The sequence below is a fragment of the Rhinolophus ferrumequinum genome, chromosome 22, assembly GCF_004115265.2.
Source record: "Rhinolophus ferrumequinum isolate MPI-CBG mRhiFer1 chromosome 22, mRhiFer1_v1.p, whole genome shotgun sequence".
Classification (NCBI taxonomy): domain Eukaryota; kingdom Metazoa; phylum Chordata; class Mammalia; order Chiroptera; family Rhinolophidae; genus Rhinolophus; species Rhinolophus ferrumequinum.
Genome location: NC_046305.1, coordinates 50,551,313 through 50,567,478, shown reverse-complemented (window position 1 = coordinate 50,567,478; position 16,166 = coordinate 50,551,313). Strand labels below are relative to the sequence as shown.

The 16,166-nt window shown below is 51.4% G+C and overlaps 1 protein-coding gene across 1 annotated transcript; it reads right to left on the bottom strand.

Annotated features, from left to right (window-relative positions):
• Positions 1-3,095: 3,095 nt before the first annotated feature.
• PLEKHO1 (pleckstrin homology domain containing O1) lies at positions 3,096-11,920 on the bottom strand. The gene is made up of 6 exons (XM_033093829.1): positions 11,725-11,920; positions 10,912-11,058; positions 6,467-6,607; positions 5,600-5,704; positions 5,148-5,249; positions 3,096-4,080 (listed from the first exon to the last, which is right to left on the bottom strand). The coding sequence occupies exons 1-6, from the start codon at positions 11,752-11,754 to the stop codon at positions 3,379-3,381; spliced, it is 1,227 nt and encodes a 408-aa protein (XP_032949720.1). The 5' UTR covers positions 11,755-11,920; the 3' UTR covers positions 3,096-3,378.
• Between the last annotated feature and the right edge of the window lie 4,246 nt (positions 11,921-16,166).

Here is a 16,166-nt window from a genome sequence, read left to right as displayed (position 1 = left end):
GCTGCTGTTGTTGGGAGACTGGGAGGTAGGAAGAAAGCAGAAAAAGACAGGAACCAGGCGAGGGAAGGGGGTGAGAAGGGGGAGGGGGCTGTCGCCGAGTTCTGAGGGTATAAAATGGGGCTGGTCTGCCTGCCTGTGAAGTTAAGAAAGGGGAGAGATTCTTTGGGAATGGTTTTTGGGGAAAATGAGGCAGAATTTACTGTCGGCAGAGGGGTTGGGGAGAGGGCAAGAGCTATTTCCCTAGGGTTAGCGCTCTAGGCTTAGCAGGGCATGGCTTGTGGAGGCTGGAGCAGGAGTTAGAGGAACTTGTGAGGTTTCCCCCCTTTTCTTTTCACTCTAAACAAGCTACAGCCATGCTGTGGAAATAGGGAAGTAGCAGGTTGACTCATCAGCTTTCCAGGTCAACACCTTAGACATTCTTCCCAATGGAGCAAGACCAGGATTGTTCCCCAAACCTCCACTTAACGATTGAATGAGGAAGAACGGGAGAAGTTGAGGAAAACGTCAATGAAATATGAAATGGCATTTCGTTTTTTCCCTGTCTCGACCCCTCACCCCATTTCAAGTCTGCGTCTTGGATGTCCTCCTTTCCCCATTGTAGAGCTTCCCTTTTCCAGTTCATTTGTGTGAGAAGAGAGTACAGCAGAGTTGTTGGGAGAGAGGAGGGGAGAAAAAATAAATACACATCCTGAAAAATGTCGGTTGGCAACTGTGTGGCCAGCAAGTTGCCCTCCATGCCCCCCACTCAACCTACCCATTTATTCCAGAGCACAGTGAGTGGGAAGAAGTAAGGGAAATAGTGCAGGCAAAGAAATGGGAATGATGGAGTGAGGAAGGAAAGGTGCTGGGAGGAGGGTGAAACCTAGAGTGACAGCATTGTCCTCCAGTCACAATGCCGGGGCTCACTCTTTGTTAACAGAAATCAGGCCAGCAGCCCACCGTCAGGGTACAATTTAAGCTATTTTTTCTAGTGGGAAGCCTGGCTTTGTGCTGAGCTCTGAAATACTTGAAGACAGGAGATCACGCTTCCCCCGTTTCTATCTCTAGCCTCGAGCACAGCACCTGGCCCTTTCTCCTTGAAGAAGGAGCGGTTATGGGCACAGCCTGTGGGCCGGACAGCTCCCGGACTAGAGCAAAGTGAGTGATTAACCCCATGCCATAGGCCTCATTCAGGCCGTCCTCCTGCCACCTGAGCTAGCTGTTCATCGCCCACTGAGTGAAACTAATAATAGCAGCCACCGCTGCCCTTCACTGAGTGCCAACAGCCATTTATCAGCTGTCAGGCATTTTCCATAGGTTGTCTTTACCCATCCGACAGTAACTCTCCCTGTTGCAGGTGAGACAACTGACACCCAGAAAGCGTGTGCCCTGCCCAGAGCCTCATAGCGAGGCAGAATTTGAACCCAGATCTGTCTGGTTCCAAAGCTGGGCTCATTTTGCCACCTTGTGGCTGGTTCTGGTGCCCGAAGACCCTGGGAACCCAGTGCCCAGCCTCTTGGCCTCCTGGGATCCCGTCTTTTTCTTCTGCTTCCCGTCATCGCCTGTCACCTCCTCCCCGGTGTCTGTCTCCATCCTCTAGCTCCCCTGGGAGCCACAGTTGGCATGTTGGGGTATACATGCCATTCCTGCTTATGTCGTTCATCATGTGGGAGCGACAAGGAAGGAAAAGAGAGAAAAGGGAAAATGCTGGTAAAATAAAAGTAATAAAGATGGAGACTATAAAAAAGAAAGTATTGTTTTAACCTAGACTTTTCACTATTATTTCAGTAACCTAGAAAATGGGTGGGTCTGCTGACCATGCTTAGCATTTGGGAGAGTGAAGCATGCTGGGAGGACAGAAGTCTGGAGACCGATTTCCTCACCTGCTACCCCAGGACACCCTGGGGGTGACAGTCTTCCCTCAGGAGGATATGTGTTCCTTAGGGAAGAGGCTAGTTTGGATGACTGACAGGCTAGATCTAGAGAAATCTTCATGACCGAGGTGGGGACTAAGAGCAGCAGTCTCTCTTCCCCAGAGACCGTTTAGCTTGGAGAGATTCTGCCCTCTTGCTTACGTGGGTTGCGGGAGTAATGTCAGAGCAGAATAGGAGTTGGAGGATTTTCCTTCTCTCCCTCCTCCCTCATCTTTCTGAATGTCACGTTAGGGCTGCCTCATGGCCAGGCTCTACAGGCAGTTTGTCCATATTTCCTCCCCTCATCCCTAGAGAAGCTCTATATCTTTGCTCTTGGAGGTGAGACCTGTGGAAGCAGATCAGGAAGCCAGCAAGGGGCAGTGTTTTAACCCCTCATTGACTTGGTTCCTGAGGCCGTCCCCTTTCCCCAATCTTCCCTATCTCACCTTCACAACTTTTCTTTGGGCCCCATCGCTGTTACTAAACCTGAGCTTCGAAACTTCGGAGGAAAGAAACAAGCAAAATGAGTCGTGTAGGATCTACCACACACAAGAATGCAGGGGAGCCTGGCAGCTCCAAAGGGGCCCCGGGGGGTGGTGGGGCAAGCATACAGAAGTTTCTCTAAAATCGGGGCTTGATTAGTGTTGGAAGAGGTTTGAGGAAGGAGAGGGAGAGGCTACAGGAAACCTAGCTTGGCCGAAAGAGGAACCGGAGCACGTGTTCGGTTTTCCCCTTCATCTGACCCAGCTTGCATCACAAATCAGTTTCATTCTTAGTTTGGTTCCCCTGTGCTCGGACCCCTAGCCAAGTGACCAAGCCAATCGCATCCGTCCAACGCTGTATCTTTGAATCAGTGTTGGGAAGGGTCTGGGAGATGAAGGGAAGAAACCCATCAAACACGAAAGCCGGGCAGCTGAATCTCAGTCAGAGGCTGCTAGTGTCTGGCAGGGAAGACTCCAATTGCCCAAATCCTCAGGCCTGGGATAAATTTCACTTCTGTGAGCAGGGACAGGTGGCACTGGCTTCCATAACCCTGGAGCTAGAGCTGGGCAGCTGAAATTCCACCCTCAGATTGAAAACCTGGATCGGGACATAAGAGAAAACACGCCACATGACCCCCCTCCTCCCCCCCCCAAGCCTATACATGTCCCTGGGTGCGGCAGTACCCCCCCCCAGTACATCTCAGAGGGGTGGGGTGTGGGGGATGGTCACACTGTGCCTTTATTAGCCTCTCTCTCCAGCCAGGGGAAAGCTTCTTAATACTGCTGTAGGGGTCACCTCCTCCTCAAATCGGAGGCACCTTCGGTCTCAGAGTGATGGAGGGGGTAAGGAGGGGTGCAGGAGGGTCATACATCAGCAAGAGCAATGAGTTTGATTGTGGTTTTTTTTCTTTTTTTGTGTGAGGTAAATAAAAAAGGTTTATCCTGCGACAGCTGGAGATCAGAGTCTGTGCACGCCCCCAAGTTCCAGACCCTGTCCCCTTCCTTCACATTAGGCTCTTCCGGTACTGACTGTGCTGGGTGGTCTGTCTGAGGTGGGAGTCGGGGGTCTGCAGGTCCATCTGTCTGTACAGGTCCCTCAGCTCCCTGACTTCCTGCAGCACCCTCTTCGCCTGGCTCCAATTCGACGACGCCTCTCCCAGCAGTCGCTCTGTCTCCAGCAGCAGCTGCTCTGACTCAGAATCGGGAGGAGACCGAGGGGGGTCCTTGGCCTTTCGCTTCCCATCTCCCAGTCCCTGAACCTCTGCCAGCAGCTCCTGAGTCTTCTCCAGTTTCCTTGCTACCAGGTCCTGGATCCGGGACAGCTGCCCCGGGTGGGGTGGGATGAGGGTTTGGGGGTCCTCGGCCCGCACTTGGAGGGTGCAGGCTGGAGCAGTGTCCCGCTGAGACAGGATCTCCTCCAATGAGGCACAGCGGGCTTTCTCTGTGGGGGTCAACTTCTTGGGTGCCTGGGGGGTGTAGGTGGCCCCCTTGTCTGGCTTTTCCCAAGGTCGGGGAAGGCCTGCCCGGTCCGAGGAGGGCTGGATGCGGTCTGAGTCTGCCCTCCGCCGGCTGCCCGCCAGCTGGGCCACAGACTTGTCCAAGTCGACCCGAAAGCTCTCAGCACAAGAAGTGGGTTCCTCGGGGGCAGGGTCCTCCTCCTGGATCAGGTCCAAGGTCAGCATCCCATCCGAGGTAGAGGTCGAAGCCTGGAGAGGGAGACGGGCAGTGAGGCGGGTAAAGTGCCATGAGCTGGCATTTCAGGAGTGACCGCCTGAGGAGGTGAGAGTGGTGTGGCTTCCTCCTCCGCATGCCTTCCCTGATGAGCAGCCCGCCTGCCGTCCCCAAGGTGCCCTTTGACTCCAGTCGCTATTTCTTACTCCTTGGAGAATGATTGGAACTTTTTTCTTTTATTTCCCTGTGATTTAAAATCATTTCTCCTGTTTGTTTCCCCTCTACTCCACTTTACTAAGAGCTTCCTGAAGGCTGTCGTTTTCCTCTGTATTGTGGACTCAGCATCCCCCGGGGTTGGCACTCACAGGACGCCGCACGTGGCTCTGTGAGTGTCCCTTTCCGTCTGCATCCTCGGAGCTGCTCACCTCAACCCCCTCTGCTACTGGGAACTCAGAACCCCTTGCCTTGTAATACAACTGGCTCTCCCATTTCCAGAATTCCGTAATACAAAACGAGATGCAGGGGGCATACGTTATACGTTGTTTCAGACACCCCTCCGGCAGGCAGATCACTGCCCCACTGTACAGGTGGAGACATGCAGCTTCCAGGACCCACAGCGGCTAAACCGCAAGGCTAGTGCCCAACCCGGTCTGTCAGATTCCAAAGCCTTGTTCCTTCTTCCATCCCTGACCGCCTCTCTCCCTAAAGACTTAGAAGGAGAGGACCACTGTGTGTATTAGGGGCCCACTGTGATCCTTCCTTCTCTGATCGCCTGAGAAACTAATGCTGTTACCCGTGGGACAGCTGGTCCCCAGACAGTCACTTATACTGCCTTTTCACTTTCCCTGTGGGTATATCTCATTTTCCCCAAAGGAAAAGTCATTTACTGAGGGCAGGGACTTTTGATCTCAGTACATGCTGAAAAAGCACTTTTGAATTGGAGGCACCGGGCTGGTTTCCTGATTCTGGGGGGAGGGACTTCCCAGCCTTGGACCTCGGTTATCACAAAGGCCTCTGGTGGGCCCTCCAAGATTCAGCCCTGAGATGGACGGACATGGAACGGGCCCTTCAGCAACTGTCACTTTCTTAGAGTCTTACATACCACGGCCATTAGGTGTCCTCGAGTAGGGGGGCGGCGGGAGTGTTGGATTTTTGCCCTGTCTCGAGTGGGGTGGGCAAGATAGCTGTCCTCTTCAACGGTGACCTGAAGAGAAGCATTGTGAGTCATGGGACTCTGTCCCAACCCAGTATCCCCCGGGGCGTGAACATGCCTGGACCGGGACATCAACCCACTCCATGACCTGCTTCTGAGCAAAGCCAAGGGCAAGAGGCGTACTGGGTATGAAGGAGCTCCTCAAGTTGGCCCCAGGCTGGCCCCTGTGTCGGAGTGGGGAAAGAGCTGGCAGCAGACTTAAGAGGGCAGAAAGAGGGTTTTCAAAAGGGAGTTGGTGGGGGACAAGGTAAATGGGGCCCGCGCCATAACCTTCCCTCTTTAGTGGGTCACAGCTGCTCCCTCTGCCCCCACGTCCCTCTCCCCACCGTGAGCCCCCTGACCTCATCCAAGATGCGGTTCTTGGCGCGGGTGATAGCGGAGTTGAGGGCATTGATCCATGACTCCTTCTCTTCTGGACTCACTGCCAGGAAGATCAGGTTGGGCGCCTGTGGGGGAAGATTCTCGTTTCAGCCAGGGTTTTAGAGTTGGTGCCTCACCTTGACAGTGACGAAATAAGAAATCATTATCTCATTCCCTTAGACCCTGCTCCTGGAAGGAGACAGAGTCTGCTTCCAGAATCACCCACACCTTAAGGAAACCAGCCTCTCTACCTGCAAAAGGCCACGGCCTGCAGGTTGTTTTAGAAATGACCAGGGAAGAGCTAAGAAGGGCAGTGGATATTAATATGGCACTGGAGATAATTAGGGGAGGTTTGGTAAAGGACGGGACTTAAATAAAGATCTTTAAATGTTTGAAGAAACAGAATGTGATAGGAACAGCTTCCCTCAGACAAGAAAAATTAGATTCAGAAATTCAACCACCTATCAGGGTGCTGGGCAAAGTGATTTTTCTCCCAAGAGATGTGTGTGTGTGCATGTGTGCACGTGTCCACACAAGGAGGGTGGGGGTGGGAGGGGAGGGAGGGAGGGAGAGAGAGAGAGAGAGAGAGAGAGAGAAAGAGAGAGAGAGACAGAGAGAGAGAACTTTTGTTTAAAGGCTGGCTTGCCTGGAGGGAAGGAAGTGGCCACAGTATTCCCAGGTTAAATAATAAAAGCAGGCAGGACAGCAGTAATTCAGGGCCTCTGAGTCAAGAGAGCTGAGAGAAACAGACAGACAGAAAGACAGAGGTGTGGAGGGGAGGCATTTTTCCCTGCCCCCCACTCCTGACCATCGGTGTTCCAGTGGCCCACGTGCCAGGAGCAACGTACCGTGTTGCCGGGCTGTTTGGAGTGGGCAAGCGTAAACTTGCTATGATTTTTCTTGCTCCTGCTCTTGGATTTCCGGAGCTCTTCACACTTCTCATAGTCACTCAGGTCAAACACCTCTTGAACATTTTTCTCATCTTTCACCTAGGGGAGGATTGGAAGTGAGGTGATGAGGATAAAATTACTTAGTCCCTTCCCCCAAATTGTTAGTTTAGAGCCATCTTGGGAACCACAGGAAGCCTGAGGAGAGGTGAGGGCTGACAAGACAGGAAAGGGCTGTCCTACCCAAGGGCCACAAAGGCCACAAAGGGCTGACAGACGGGACAGCACTGGGGCAGCCCCCAAGTCCTGCCTCCTCCATTGAAACCCTTTATCCCCACTCTCCTCAGCCACCATTTCCAAAGCCCCACTATGTCTCTCTTCACCACGGCCCCCACTTTGTCCTTTGAAAGATACGGCTTACACGGCTAACAGGTTAATCCTATCATCCTGAAGTAAGCAAGACCCGGTGGCCCTGATTGTCCAGAGGGGGTAAATGAAGGCAGGGCCAATGTCAGGGAGTGTCTGGATGCCATGAAGGGCTGCCTTTGGCTTCCCCGCGTCATGTTTCTCTTGTCACATTGTTGCTTTCTTCCCCCACCTGGCTCTCTCCTTGAATATATGCTGGTGCAAAGACAGTCATCTATCTACCTCCTTCATTTCAGGAGTTTCAGCGCCATAGGAACAGCAGTCCTCTGTGGTTCAGTCTGCTCAGACAAACTGAAAAACATACCTGTGGTTCCTCCCTCTCCTCCCTCCCCTGCCAAGGTACTGCGACAACCCCACCGAACTCTCCCAGGCTTGAAGAGCCGTTTCAATCATCCACCTCTCTCTAGGCAAAGATGCACTTACACTCTCCCTGGGAGACTAAATTTCAGACTTGGAAAAAAGCATTCTGCTACCTCTTTCCATGATTCCATTTTGAGAGCCTAAGTCCCCTTACTGCCAGGAAGTTCTTCCTTGTGTCTAAACTTAGCCCTTCCTGCTTGCAGTATCAGATAGATATGCACCCTCGTTCTACCCTCAGTAGATTCAGCCAGCATTTGGCTCTTAACTCCCTTGCTGAGTGTCTAACCAGAGACCACAATACTATCTACAGCCTGCAGCTCCAGCCAGCATTTTCTGAGTGCCACAAAGCACATCCTGTTAGCTTTCTTCCAAGGTCTGTTCTCAACCTCTTGGAGCTTTTCCTCCTCTCCCCTAAGGTAGCCCCACAGCGCTGGTACTCAGAAGCTGTGGCTTGTGGACTCTTAGGCCTTGCAAGGAGCAGAGACTCAGTTGCTGGCCCAAATGAAGCAGCCTGTGATTAGAAATCCTTTCACCCCCCGCTGCTTAAGCCTGGGGTTGGAAGAGCCTGGGAAGGAGCTGGTCCCATTTCCCTAGGACAAGAGATGAAAACTACCAGCACTTGTCTTGTTAAAACTAAACAGATAAAAGTAGCCCATCTTCCTTGGAAGGCGTCTACTTTCCCTGACTGGAATTATTTCACAAAAAAGTCCCCACTTGCCAAGCTCTGAAATAGGAATTATGAATGTGGAGGTGACTTCATCTATCTTCCTGGTTCTCTTTAGCCTTAAAGTGGGGGAGTGGTTCTCTCTTCCATCGCCCAGCCCACCGCTGGTCTTGGTCTGACTTGCTGCTGCTGGACCCAGGGGGTTTACCATAGATGAGGAGAGCCAATTACACAGCCCCACTCAGGTGAATGGCTGCTCGTATATCCACTCCGTTTCCACAAGGCTCCTCCAGGGCTCTCCCCTGTTCAGGGCTCCCTGGTTTGGGACTGGTAAGGGACCAGAGGCCTTGAAGGATTGTGGGTGGAAGTGGACAAGATGCTGGGAAGGGGTGTCTGAGAACAATTCCCAGAAACGTGGGCAGGGATGTAGGGTGATGCATCACTCCTCCTCTCCCCGCCTTCCTCGGAGTTGAAACTATCAGCAGAGGCCAGAAATCTTGGAGAGGAAAGTGCTGGGTGTGTGTATGTAGCCAGGGGAAGAGAGTTACTTGTTCTGTTTTCCTTAGGGGAAGGGAAGGGAAAGGAAGGGGAGGGAGATATTCTGGCTTGGACACAGCTGATAAGGAGCTCTGGGCAGCAGGGGACGTTGACAGAGCTTAGCCCTTGGAAGGGCAGAGGTAGGAGACGGCGCAAGGCAAGCAGTAGGATGGGTATATTCCAGGTCCAGGGAAGACGGACACCTCCAAGACCCTTGGTCTTCACTGTATTGCTTTCCCCCATCTAATTCCCAAAGTCTCATTGATAATTACCCATCTTCCAAAGTCAACCCTTCCTTTCCCCCGATTCTTTGTCCCTGGCCCACAGAAAGGGATTTTTCCCACGCTTGCCAAAAAAGATGCCCAGAATTCAATTTCTTCCACCATGAGGGCTCCCTATACATTAACTCCACGTCCATCAGGTGCCCTTTGAGGATGAGGAAAGCAATTATTAACAACAAACACAGACTTTCTTTGATGGAGACCTGCCTATGGGAGGGGAGCTAACAAAAAAGACTGGCACGTTCTAGGGGAGACAGTTAGGAATTTTCATGGATTAACACATACATGACAAACATTACACTGTGCATTTCTTGTTCTAAATCTTGACTTCTTTCTCCTGGCTCTGGAGGTTTGGGGAAGTGGACAGAATAAAGCTCGGAGTTCTGTCAGTTTCACCTTTAGCCCAAGCCCACTGTAGCACGCATGCAAACTGGCTCCAAAGAAGAGTGAACTCAATAGGTTCTGCCCCTCTTCTCCTAGGCCCTTCTCAGCAGGGGCAGTTGGCCCCGGGACCAGTCAGATGCTCCTGACTCATAGGCCACCAGGCATCCCAGGCTGAGGTCATTCCATCCTTTCGCCATCTCGGTACTCCTTCCTCTCCAAACAAGGACCAACCAGGCTCCCCCAGGCTCTGTCTGTTCTTTGGACAGATACAAACAAGAAAAAAATGTCTTGTTCTGTCTAACCTTGTACTGTTCTCAGGTTTCCCCTTTGATGTGTGGGAAGTTCTCCCTGATTGCTCACTAGAGTTTCCTGCCATGAAGTTCGGGGAAGACAGGAGATACACTTTGACACTTGCTGTTTGTTTCTTTTTTAATGGAAAGCTAGTAAATTGTGGAAAAACTTTCTGCAGGATTTGGGATTGGTCAGAGGTGACCCTTGAAGATAAATCTTCCTGTCAGTCTTCTCTCACCTCACGCCTTCACCAAGTTCTCAGCTTAGTGTAAACAGAAACGTTTAGACACTCTGAGGAGGGATCTCTTTGGCTCTGGCACGGCTTAGTGCTTCCCTGGTTGTGTCAGGAGATGTTCGTTCAGATGAACACTGCTTGTGGGTCTGTTTCAATACCATAAAAGGCTTTATTTACCTAAATATAGTCTACTGCAGAAAGCAGAAGAGGTGAGAACTCAGGGAGGACCTGCCAGTTAGCCCTGTGAGGGCTCACGGAACTGGGGGAGGGGCGGCCACCTACCAAGGGAACACAGGCCTGTGTCCCAGGCTCTGCTGCCACAGCACAGAAGCAGGGACCAGAGTGACTTCTAACCCATGGAAGGGCAATTTCTCAGTATTACTACGTGTTACTGAGCCCAAGCAGCAGATAAAAGGGAGAACAGTTTGGATTCAGTGGTCTGGGCTCAGTACCACTGAGTAGATTGTGGTTTTCATTTTAACTGTAGAGCCAAAGACAGACATATGGGGGTCCATAACTCCATTTTTCTCCCTTCAGATACAAGTGGGGGGGGGCAGGAAGGGAGTGAAGAATGAGTTCCTTGCTTCTTTTTTTTAGTGGAGTTGGGGGGTGGGGGAACACAGAGCATCCCGGTTCATTGGCTTCCACAAAAATAACTGTCTGCCACTCACAGATGCTCTACCTGAGGTCATATGAGACTGACCCAAGGCTGCATGTGTGTTTTCTGTGATTCCGGGCAGCTGTGCTGCTATGACCCGTGTATGCCCCTGCTAGAGACAGGAAAGGGGGGAGGCTAGCTGGGCTGGGGTCGGGGGACAGGAAGAGGTGGAGAATAAGCTGCTGTTCACAGAGTGTTTCAGCAGCAACAGCAAAGAAAAAAAATCTCCTATGCTCAGCCAGAGGCCAGGACAGGGTAGAGGATAGGGGGGGACACTTAGAACCTTGGGGACATCTTGGGAGGGGGTTATCGTAGTCAGATATTTGCAAAGAAAAGTCATTAAATAAGATGCATACTCAACTTCTAATTCTAACTCAGGTCTTCTCACTAAAGGGTGACCTTCTCTGCAGATCTATGATGGGCTAGAGACCAACCCGACTGTTGAACTTGCTTTTGCAACAAAATGGGGGGTGAGTTACAGGGAGACTAGAGGTAGATAACCCCCCTTCCCGTGGAGAGACAAAGTGGGGACTAAGAAAATAGGGAGAGTTGGAGGCAAAGGGCACCTACCTCCTTCTCAGAGATGTAGAGCTGGTCCCCTTTCAGCACCACATAGCGGTTTTTCCAAATCTCCCTGAAAATCCCTTTCCCGCAGAATTTCCGGACCCAGCCGACCTTCTCGGGCGGTGCAGACTGATGATTTCCATCCTGAGGCCCCTGCCCCGGGGGCAAGAGAAGGACGGGCGCTTAAGTGATCACAGCTTTTTTCCTCCTCTCCATTCCGAGACTCGCGACCCTCCTCCGTCGCCCTCTCCCCTTCTTTCCGGGGACCGCCCCGCCGAAGGCTGGAGTCCGGGAGCCCGACGTCCACTCCCCACTTCCTAAGAGGTTCTCACTCGGAGGGACTCTCCCTCGTCGCTCCCCTCCCCCTCCTCCCAAATAAACAACTGCAACCGCGGGAGGAAGGGGCCTGAGCCGAGGTGGCCTTCGGCTTGCCACCCGGCCCCCGCCCCCTCCCCCAGTCTCTGTCCTCGCAGCGCCGGATTAACGGCGTTTTATTTTATTTCTCATTGTCTCCTCGCCGCCGCAGAGCCCGATGCACACTGCTGCCGGTCACCCAGGGGACGGGAGGCTGGGGGTCGGGCGCAAACTACGCCAAGTGACACCCCCTACCCAAGTAAACAAACAAAAGCCCCCCCAGTGTCTCCGCGCGGGGTCGGGCGCACGGCGGCAGGGGGCCGGGGGGACCGCGGACGGAGGGCACTCGGGACCGCCGGGAGGGCGGGGGCTCGCGCAGGGCGCCGGGCCACTGGCAGCCCCGACGGGCCGGGGTCCCCCGAACACAAAGTGGGCCGCGGGCGCAGGGCCGGCGGGCGCACTCACCCTCTTGGTGGAATTGTTCTTCTTCATCATTCCGGGGGCCGCGGCCAGGGGCTCCTTCCCGGGGAGGGTGGAGGAGATGCCCCCGGCGCCGCCGCTCCGCCCTCCCTCCCTCTGGAGGACTCGCCTCCTTTGTAGCTCTGGTTACACTAAGGGCCGGCCTCCCCGGCGCTCGCACACACGCGCACGCTGGCTCCCCGCCCCTCGGCGCCCTCCATCCCGGCGCCCACGCGGCCCGGTCCCCCGAGCGCCCGCCCGCCCGGCCCCGCCACTCCCGGGGCCCCGCGTGCTGTGGGTGGCCGGGCCGGCGCCCCGCGATTCCATCCAGCGCCGCTGACGTTGCGAGTTCAGAGTAAAGGGCGAAACGCGCAGCCCGAGCTCGTGCGCTCCCCCACCCTCCTTTGTTTCTGACTCACTGAGGGTGAAGAAGACAGACCCAAACCCAGCCCGAGACCCAGACTCAGACTGACAGCCGAGCGAGAGGTGGGGCCAGGAAAGGCAGACCGGCCGGACCTGCCGAGGGTGCAGCGGAGGCAGATGGAGCGGGTAATAGACAGAGGTTTATGAAGCCCCGGGATAACCTAGATGGAGATCGTCTCCCTCCCAACACAAAACAACAACAAGCGCGCGAGCAGGGAGGGCGGGTCACCAGGAGCTGTCGTCTGGAATTCACAGTCCCCAGGTGGGAGAGACAGTGGCCTAGGCAGGTCAGATGATGGAGAAAAGTTTTATGCTTTGGAGGGCATCTGTGCACAGGGGGACACAGTGGGAGAGAGTTAATACTAATACACACTTCTGGCGGTTTACAAAGCCTTGGGCCTTACTGGATGGAGCCTCTTATTCAGGAGAATAACCCTAAGTGTGAGGAGCATGTTATGATCTCCATGGCACAGAGAGGAAAAGAGGCTGAGAATGGCTGGGGGGTTTGCAGACGCACCGTAAGTGCTGGCAGGAATAGGACCCCTTCTCCAAAGCGGGGTCCGTTATACCAAGTGGCTTCAGTATCAGCTCCAGGTGAGGCTTCAGCTTCCTCCTACCTGGATCTCTCTCCCCGCCGCACCACAGGGAAAAATCCCATCCTGTCTGCCTAATGGACTCAACGGGAGGGAAGGGCTCAGTGTCCACCGGCCGCCCTGACCGGGGGGGGGGGGGGGGCGCTCCTCCTTCACTAGATCTGCTTAGAGCCACAGACCAACAGCTTAGTAACTTCATTTTATTTCTCAATACATATTTAGGGGGAAGAAGGGAGTCAGGAAGCCCAAGTTTTGGGTGCTGGTTTCATCACTGTCTGGCCTTTGAAAGTCACTGAAATTCTTTAGGCCTCCCTTCCTCCACATATTAAATGGTGAGGGATAGACAGCCAGTTCCATCAACAAGGAAAGTTAGGGCAGTATAGGAGACTACCTGTGAAAGTCTTTTGAAAGTATAAATACTGTACTCCATGGCTAATTAAATCCCTGGTACAGAGGAGGGGGGTGGGGGGAGGAGGAAGAACCCTCTTCCTAGGGATGTGTCAAGATAAAAGAAAGTGTTGGCCAAATTTGTGCTTTGAGGAGTGGAGTGGTCTTGGCATTTTCTGGTGTCTGTCAAATGAAGGAAGGGACTTCTCTTTTTCCAGCACTCTCTTGCCTCCAATCCAGTAATATTCCTCTTAACCTATTTTCATTTATTATACTAATTAATTCCTCTATATAAAACTGATAGAGGAATTTATCCTTTCAAAATGCTCTTATATGTCATTTCCTTAAATCTTTAGTGCCACCTTGTGAGGTACATGGAACAAATATTATTCCCACTTGGAAAAGGAGGAAACAGGGCAAGCAAATCAACCGACTTGCCCATGTTTACACAGGAAGGTACACTAAGTGGGTTAGAATCCAGGTTTTCTGACTCCAGTGTACTGTTTAGGCTTCATACACACACACACGCACACGCACACATGCACGCATGCATACCCCTCTTCCCTTCCCACCATCCTCTCCCTTTCTCACCATCTCTATTTCCCACACTCTGTGTTTAGAAAGTGATTTTAAAAGAACAAGAAAATCCAGGGCATCTTCGTAAGTGAGGAAGCAAAATGCCCCAATGAGCTGGTAAGAAAAGTAGCCTACATGATCTGTGGAAGGCTTGCTGGCCAGGCAGATAGGAATGGTTTGGATTTATAGTGTAAATAGATTCTGGTTTATGGAAAAAAGTAATTCATGATGTGCCCCACTCATCCTCCTCCTTTGCCCTCCTTTTAGTGCCTCCCGTCTGCGAGGTCCTGGGGTCCTTGGGTGCTGGCTGCATCAGGCAGGAGTGGGAGCTTTGTGGAACATCAGGCAGAGAGAGTGACTGCTAAAATATCAAAACCCTTCAAAGTAATTTTCAGATTCCAGAACAGATGCATGTGGGCTGGAGAACCTTCCTTGCCTATCTGCTCCTTAAGATGTTACATAAATGTGTTTTTTTTTCTCTCTCATTAACCTGCATTGCTACACTGCCTCAACCAGCCTGCCCCTACCTTCCCCTCACACTGTCTCTCTTTGTCCTGTAACTCACCCCTCTTTCCATCCGCTACACTCTTCCCCTGGCCTGTTTTTTAAGCTGACCTCTCTCTCGCCAGGTGAACCTTATGGCACTTGTATTGGGTCTAGTAATGGGGACTGTTTCCAAAGGCCAAGTCTTAGGTGGGAAATCTGAGTAAGAACTTAAGGGCTCCCTTACACATTTTCACAGCACTCTGCTCAGGGAGCATGACACTACCACACACACAAACCACAACAATAACTCAAGCCAGTTTCTCCGTGGTGGAGACAAGACACTGGGAGGATTGGGTGGTGGGGTTACCTCCCGAGCTGCATCACCCTGGATAAGACACCACGGCCACTAGCTTCAGTCTTCAACTGGCTCTATTATAAGGAATTCCACTTACGGGAGGGAGAAGGGAGCTATCAGAGATAAGGACTCGTGAATTGCCTACAAGTTTACTGGGTAGAAACTATTATCCAAACAGTTGTTTAGCTAAACACAAGTACCTTGGCTTTTGTAGAATGAATGGGACATAGAGGATTTGACTAGTGCATTTCAGTCTAGGGAAGAGAGGTCAGGAAAAGCATATGGGGCCTTAATTAAAATGATGTTTTTAAAGGGAAAAAATAAAGGGCCAGTAATAATGTAATCAGCACTGTAAATCTTAAATTAAAAATATGACTCTTTGATCCTTTAATAAAGAAATGCCAACTTCTGGCATCAAACATCCAGAGGGTAGGGCTGTTTTCTTAGCCTTTTTGATATTGTTAGTTGACTAGGCACAATGGAAGCAGACGAATAATGGGAAGGGTATAAGTCTCTGTTTTTATTCTTCTTATTCCAAAGAGTTATCTTGCCAAGAGGAAGGGAAGCATAGGTAATCCTGCTTGAAGGAGGGAGGTTTCTGTTGATTTGGAAGACTATGTAACTTGTAAATGGTGCATTTAAAATACTGCCTCCCTAAGTGAAGTCTCTCTCACTTTTTTAAAAAATGAAGAATTAAAAAAAAGAAAGTACCGAAGGGGACTGCAACAAAAAGAAAAGAATTTAGATCTTAGCTCTTAGCTCCCATGTGGATAAAAGCCTACGACTTCACATGAGTGCAAGGTAAAAAAACAATGGCTGAGAGCTGAGAGGAATTTTAGCTTTTCCATTTCTTGAACTGCTGATTAGGGCAGTGGGAGTGTTGACAGGAATCCTGTCATTTTGCGCGGTGATTCTGTATCCCCAACTTGGAGACAGGAATCAATCTTATTTACTATTATTAGTCAATTTTATGGAGTGTTCAGATGTTCTAGGTGCTGAATACGTATTATCTCACCTCATTTAATGCTAACCACCCTATGAGGAAGGTACTTTATTACTCTCATTTTATAGGTAAGGAAACTGAGCCCGGAGGTGACTTAAATGACATCCCCAAAGTCCCATAACCGACATAGATTTGAGCTGTGGCTAATCTACACTTGAGAATGTTTACCGACATAAAAGAAAGGTAAAAAGTATCCTATCACTTAAGGGAAGAGAGGTTTATTCAGTCATTTTGCTGCTGGAGGAATTTTTCTTGAAAAATGGTTTTGGATTTTGGGGGCTAAATAAAATGCTTAAAAAAACACCCCCCCCAAAATGGAAAAGTGCAGTAAGATACAGGACTTAACAGGGAACCAGGGGGGGTTGCACTGTGTGCTTTTGCTATGATCTGAGGACACCGTCACTCCCTGGCGCTCATGAGAGCATCACTTTCCAGTGCTTTCAAGGGACGTGGCATTGACAGCAGAATTTATTGTTTGCCTTAACACACTTTAAATATCCTTTGGGCAGAGGCAATGCCTTCCCCACGTTTGGTGCGAAGCAAGCTCATGCCTCATCTCAGGAATTCCCATAAATAGTTGTTAACCCCAAAGAAACAAAAACAAATCACTTGTATCTTTTCACAA

Coding starts and splice junctions, on each gene's coding strand:
- PLEKHO1 (XM_033093829.1), bottom strand. CDS start 11,754: ATGATGAAGAAGAACAATTCCACCAAGAGG. Junction 5,705..6,466: donor CCAAACAGCCCGGCAACACG/GTACGTTGCTCC, acceptor CTTCCCCCACAG/GCGCCCAACCTGATCTTCCT. Junction 4,081..5,147: donor GAGGACACCTAATGGCCGTG/GTATGTAAGACT, acceptor CTCCCTCTCCAG/GCTTCGACCTCTACCTCGGA.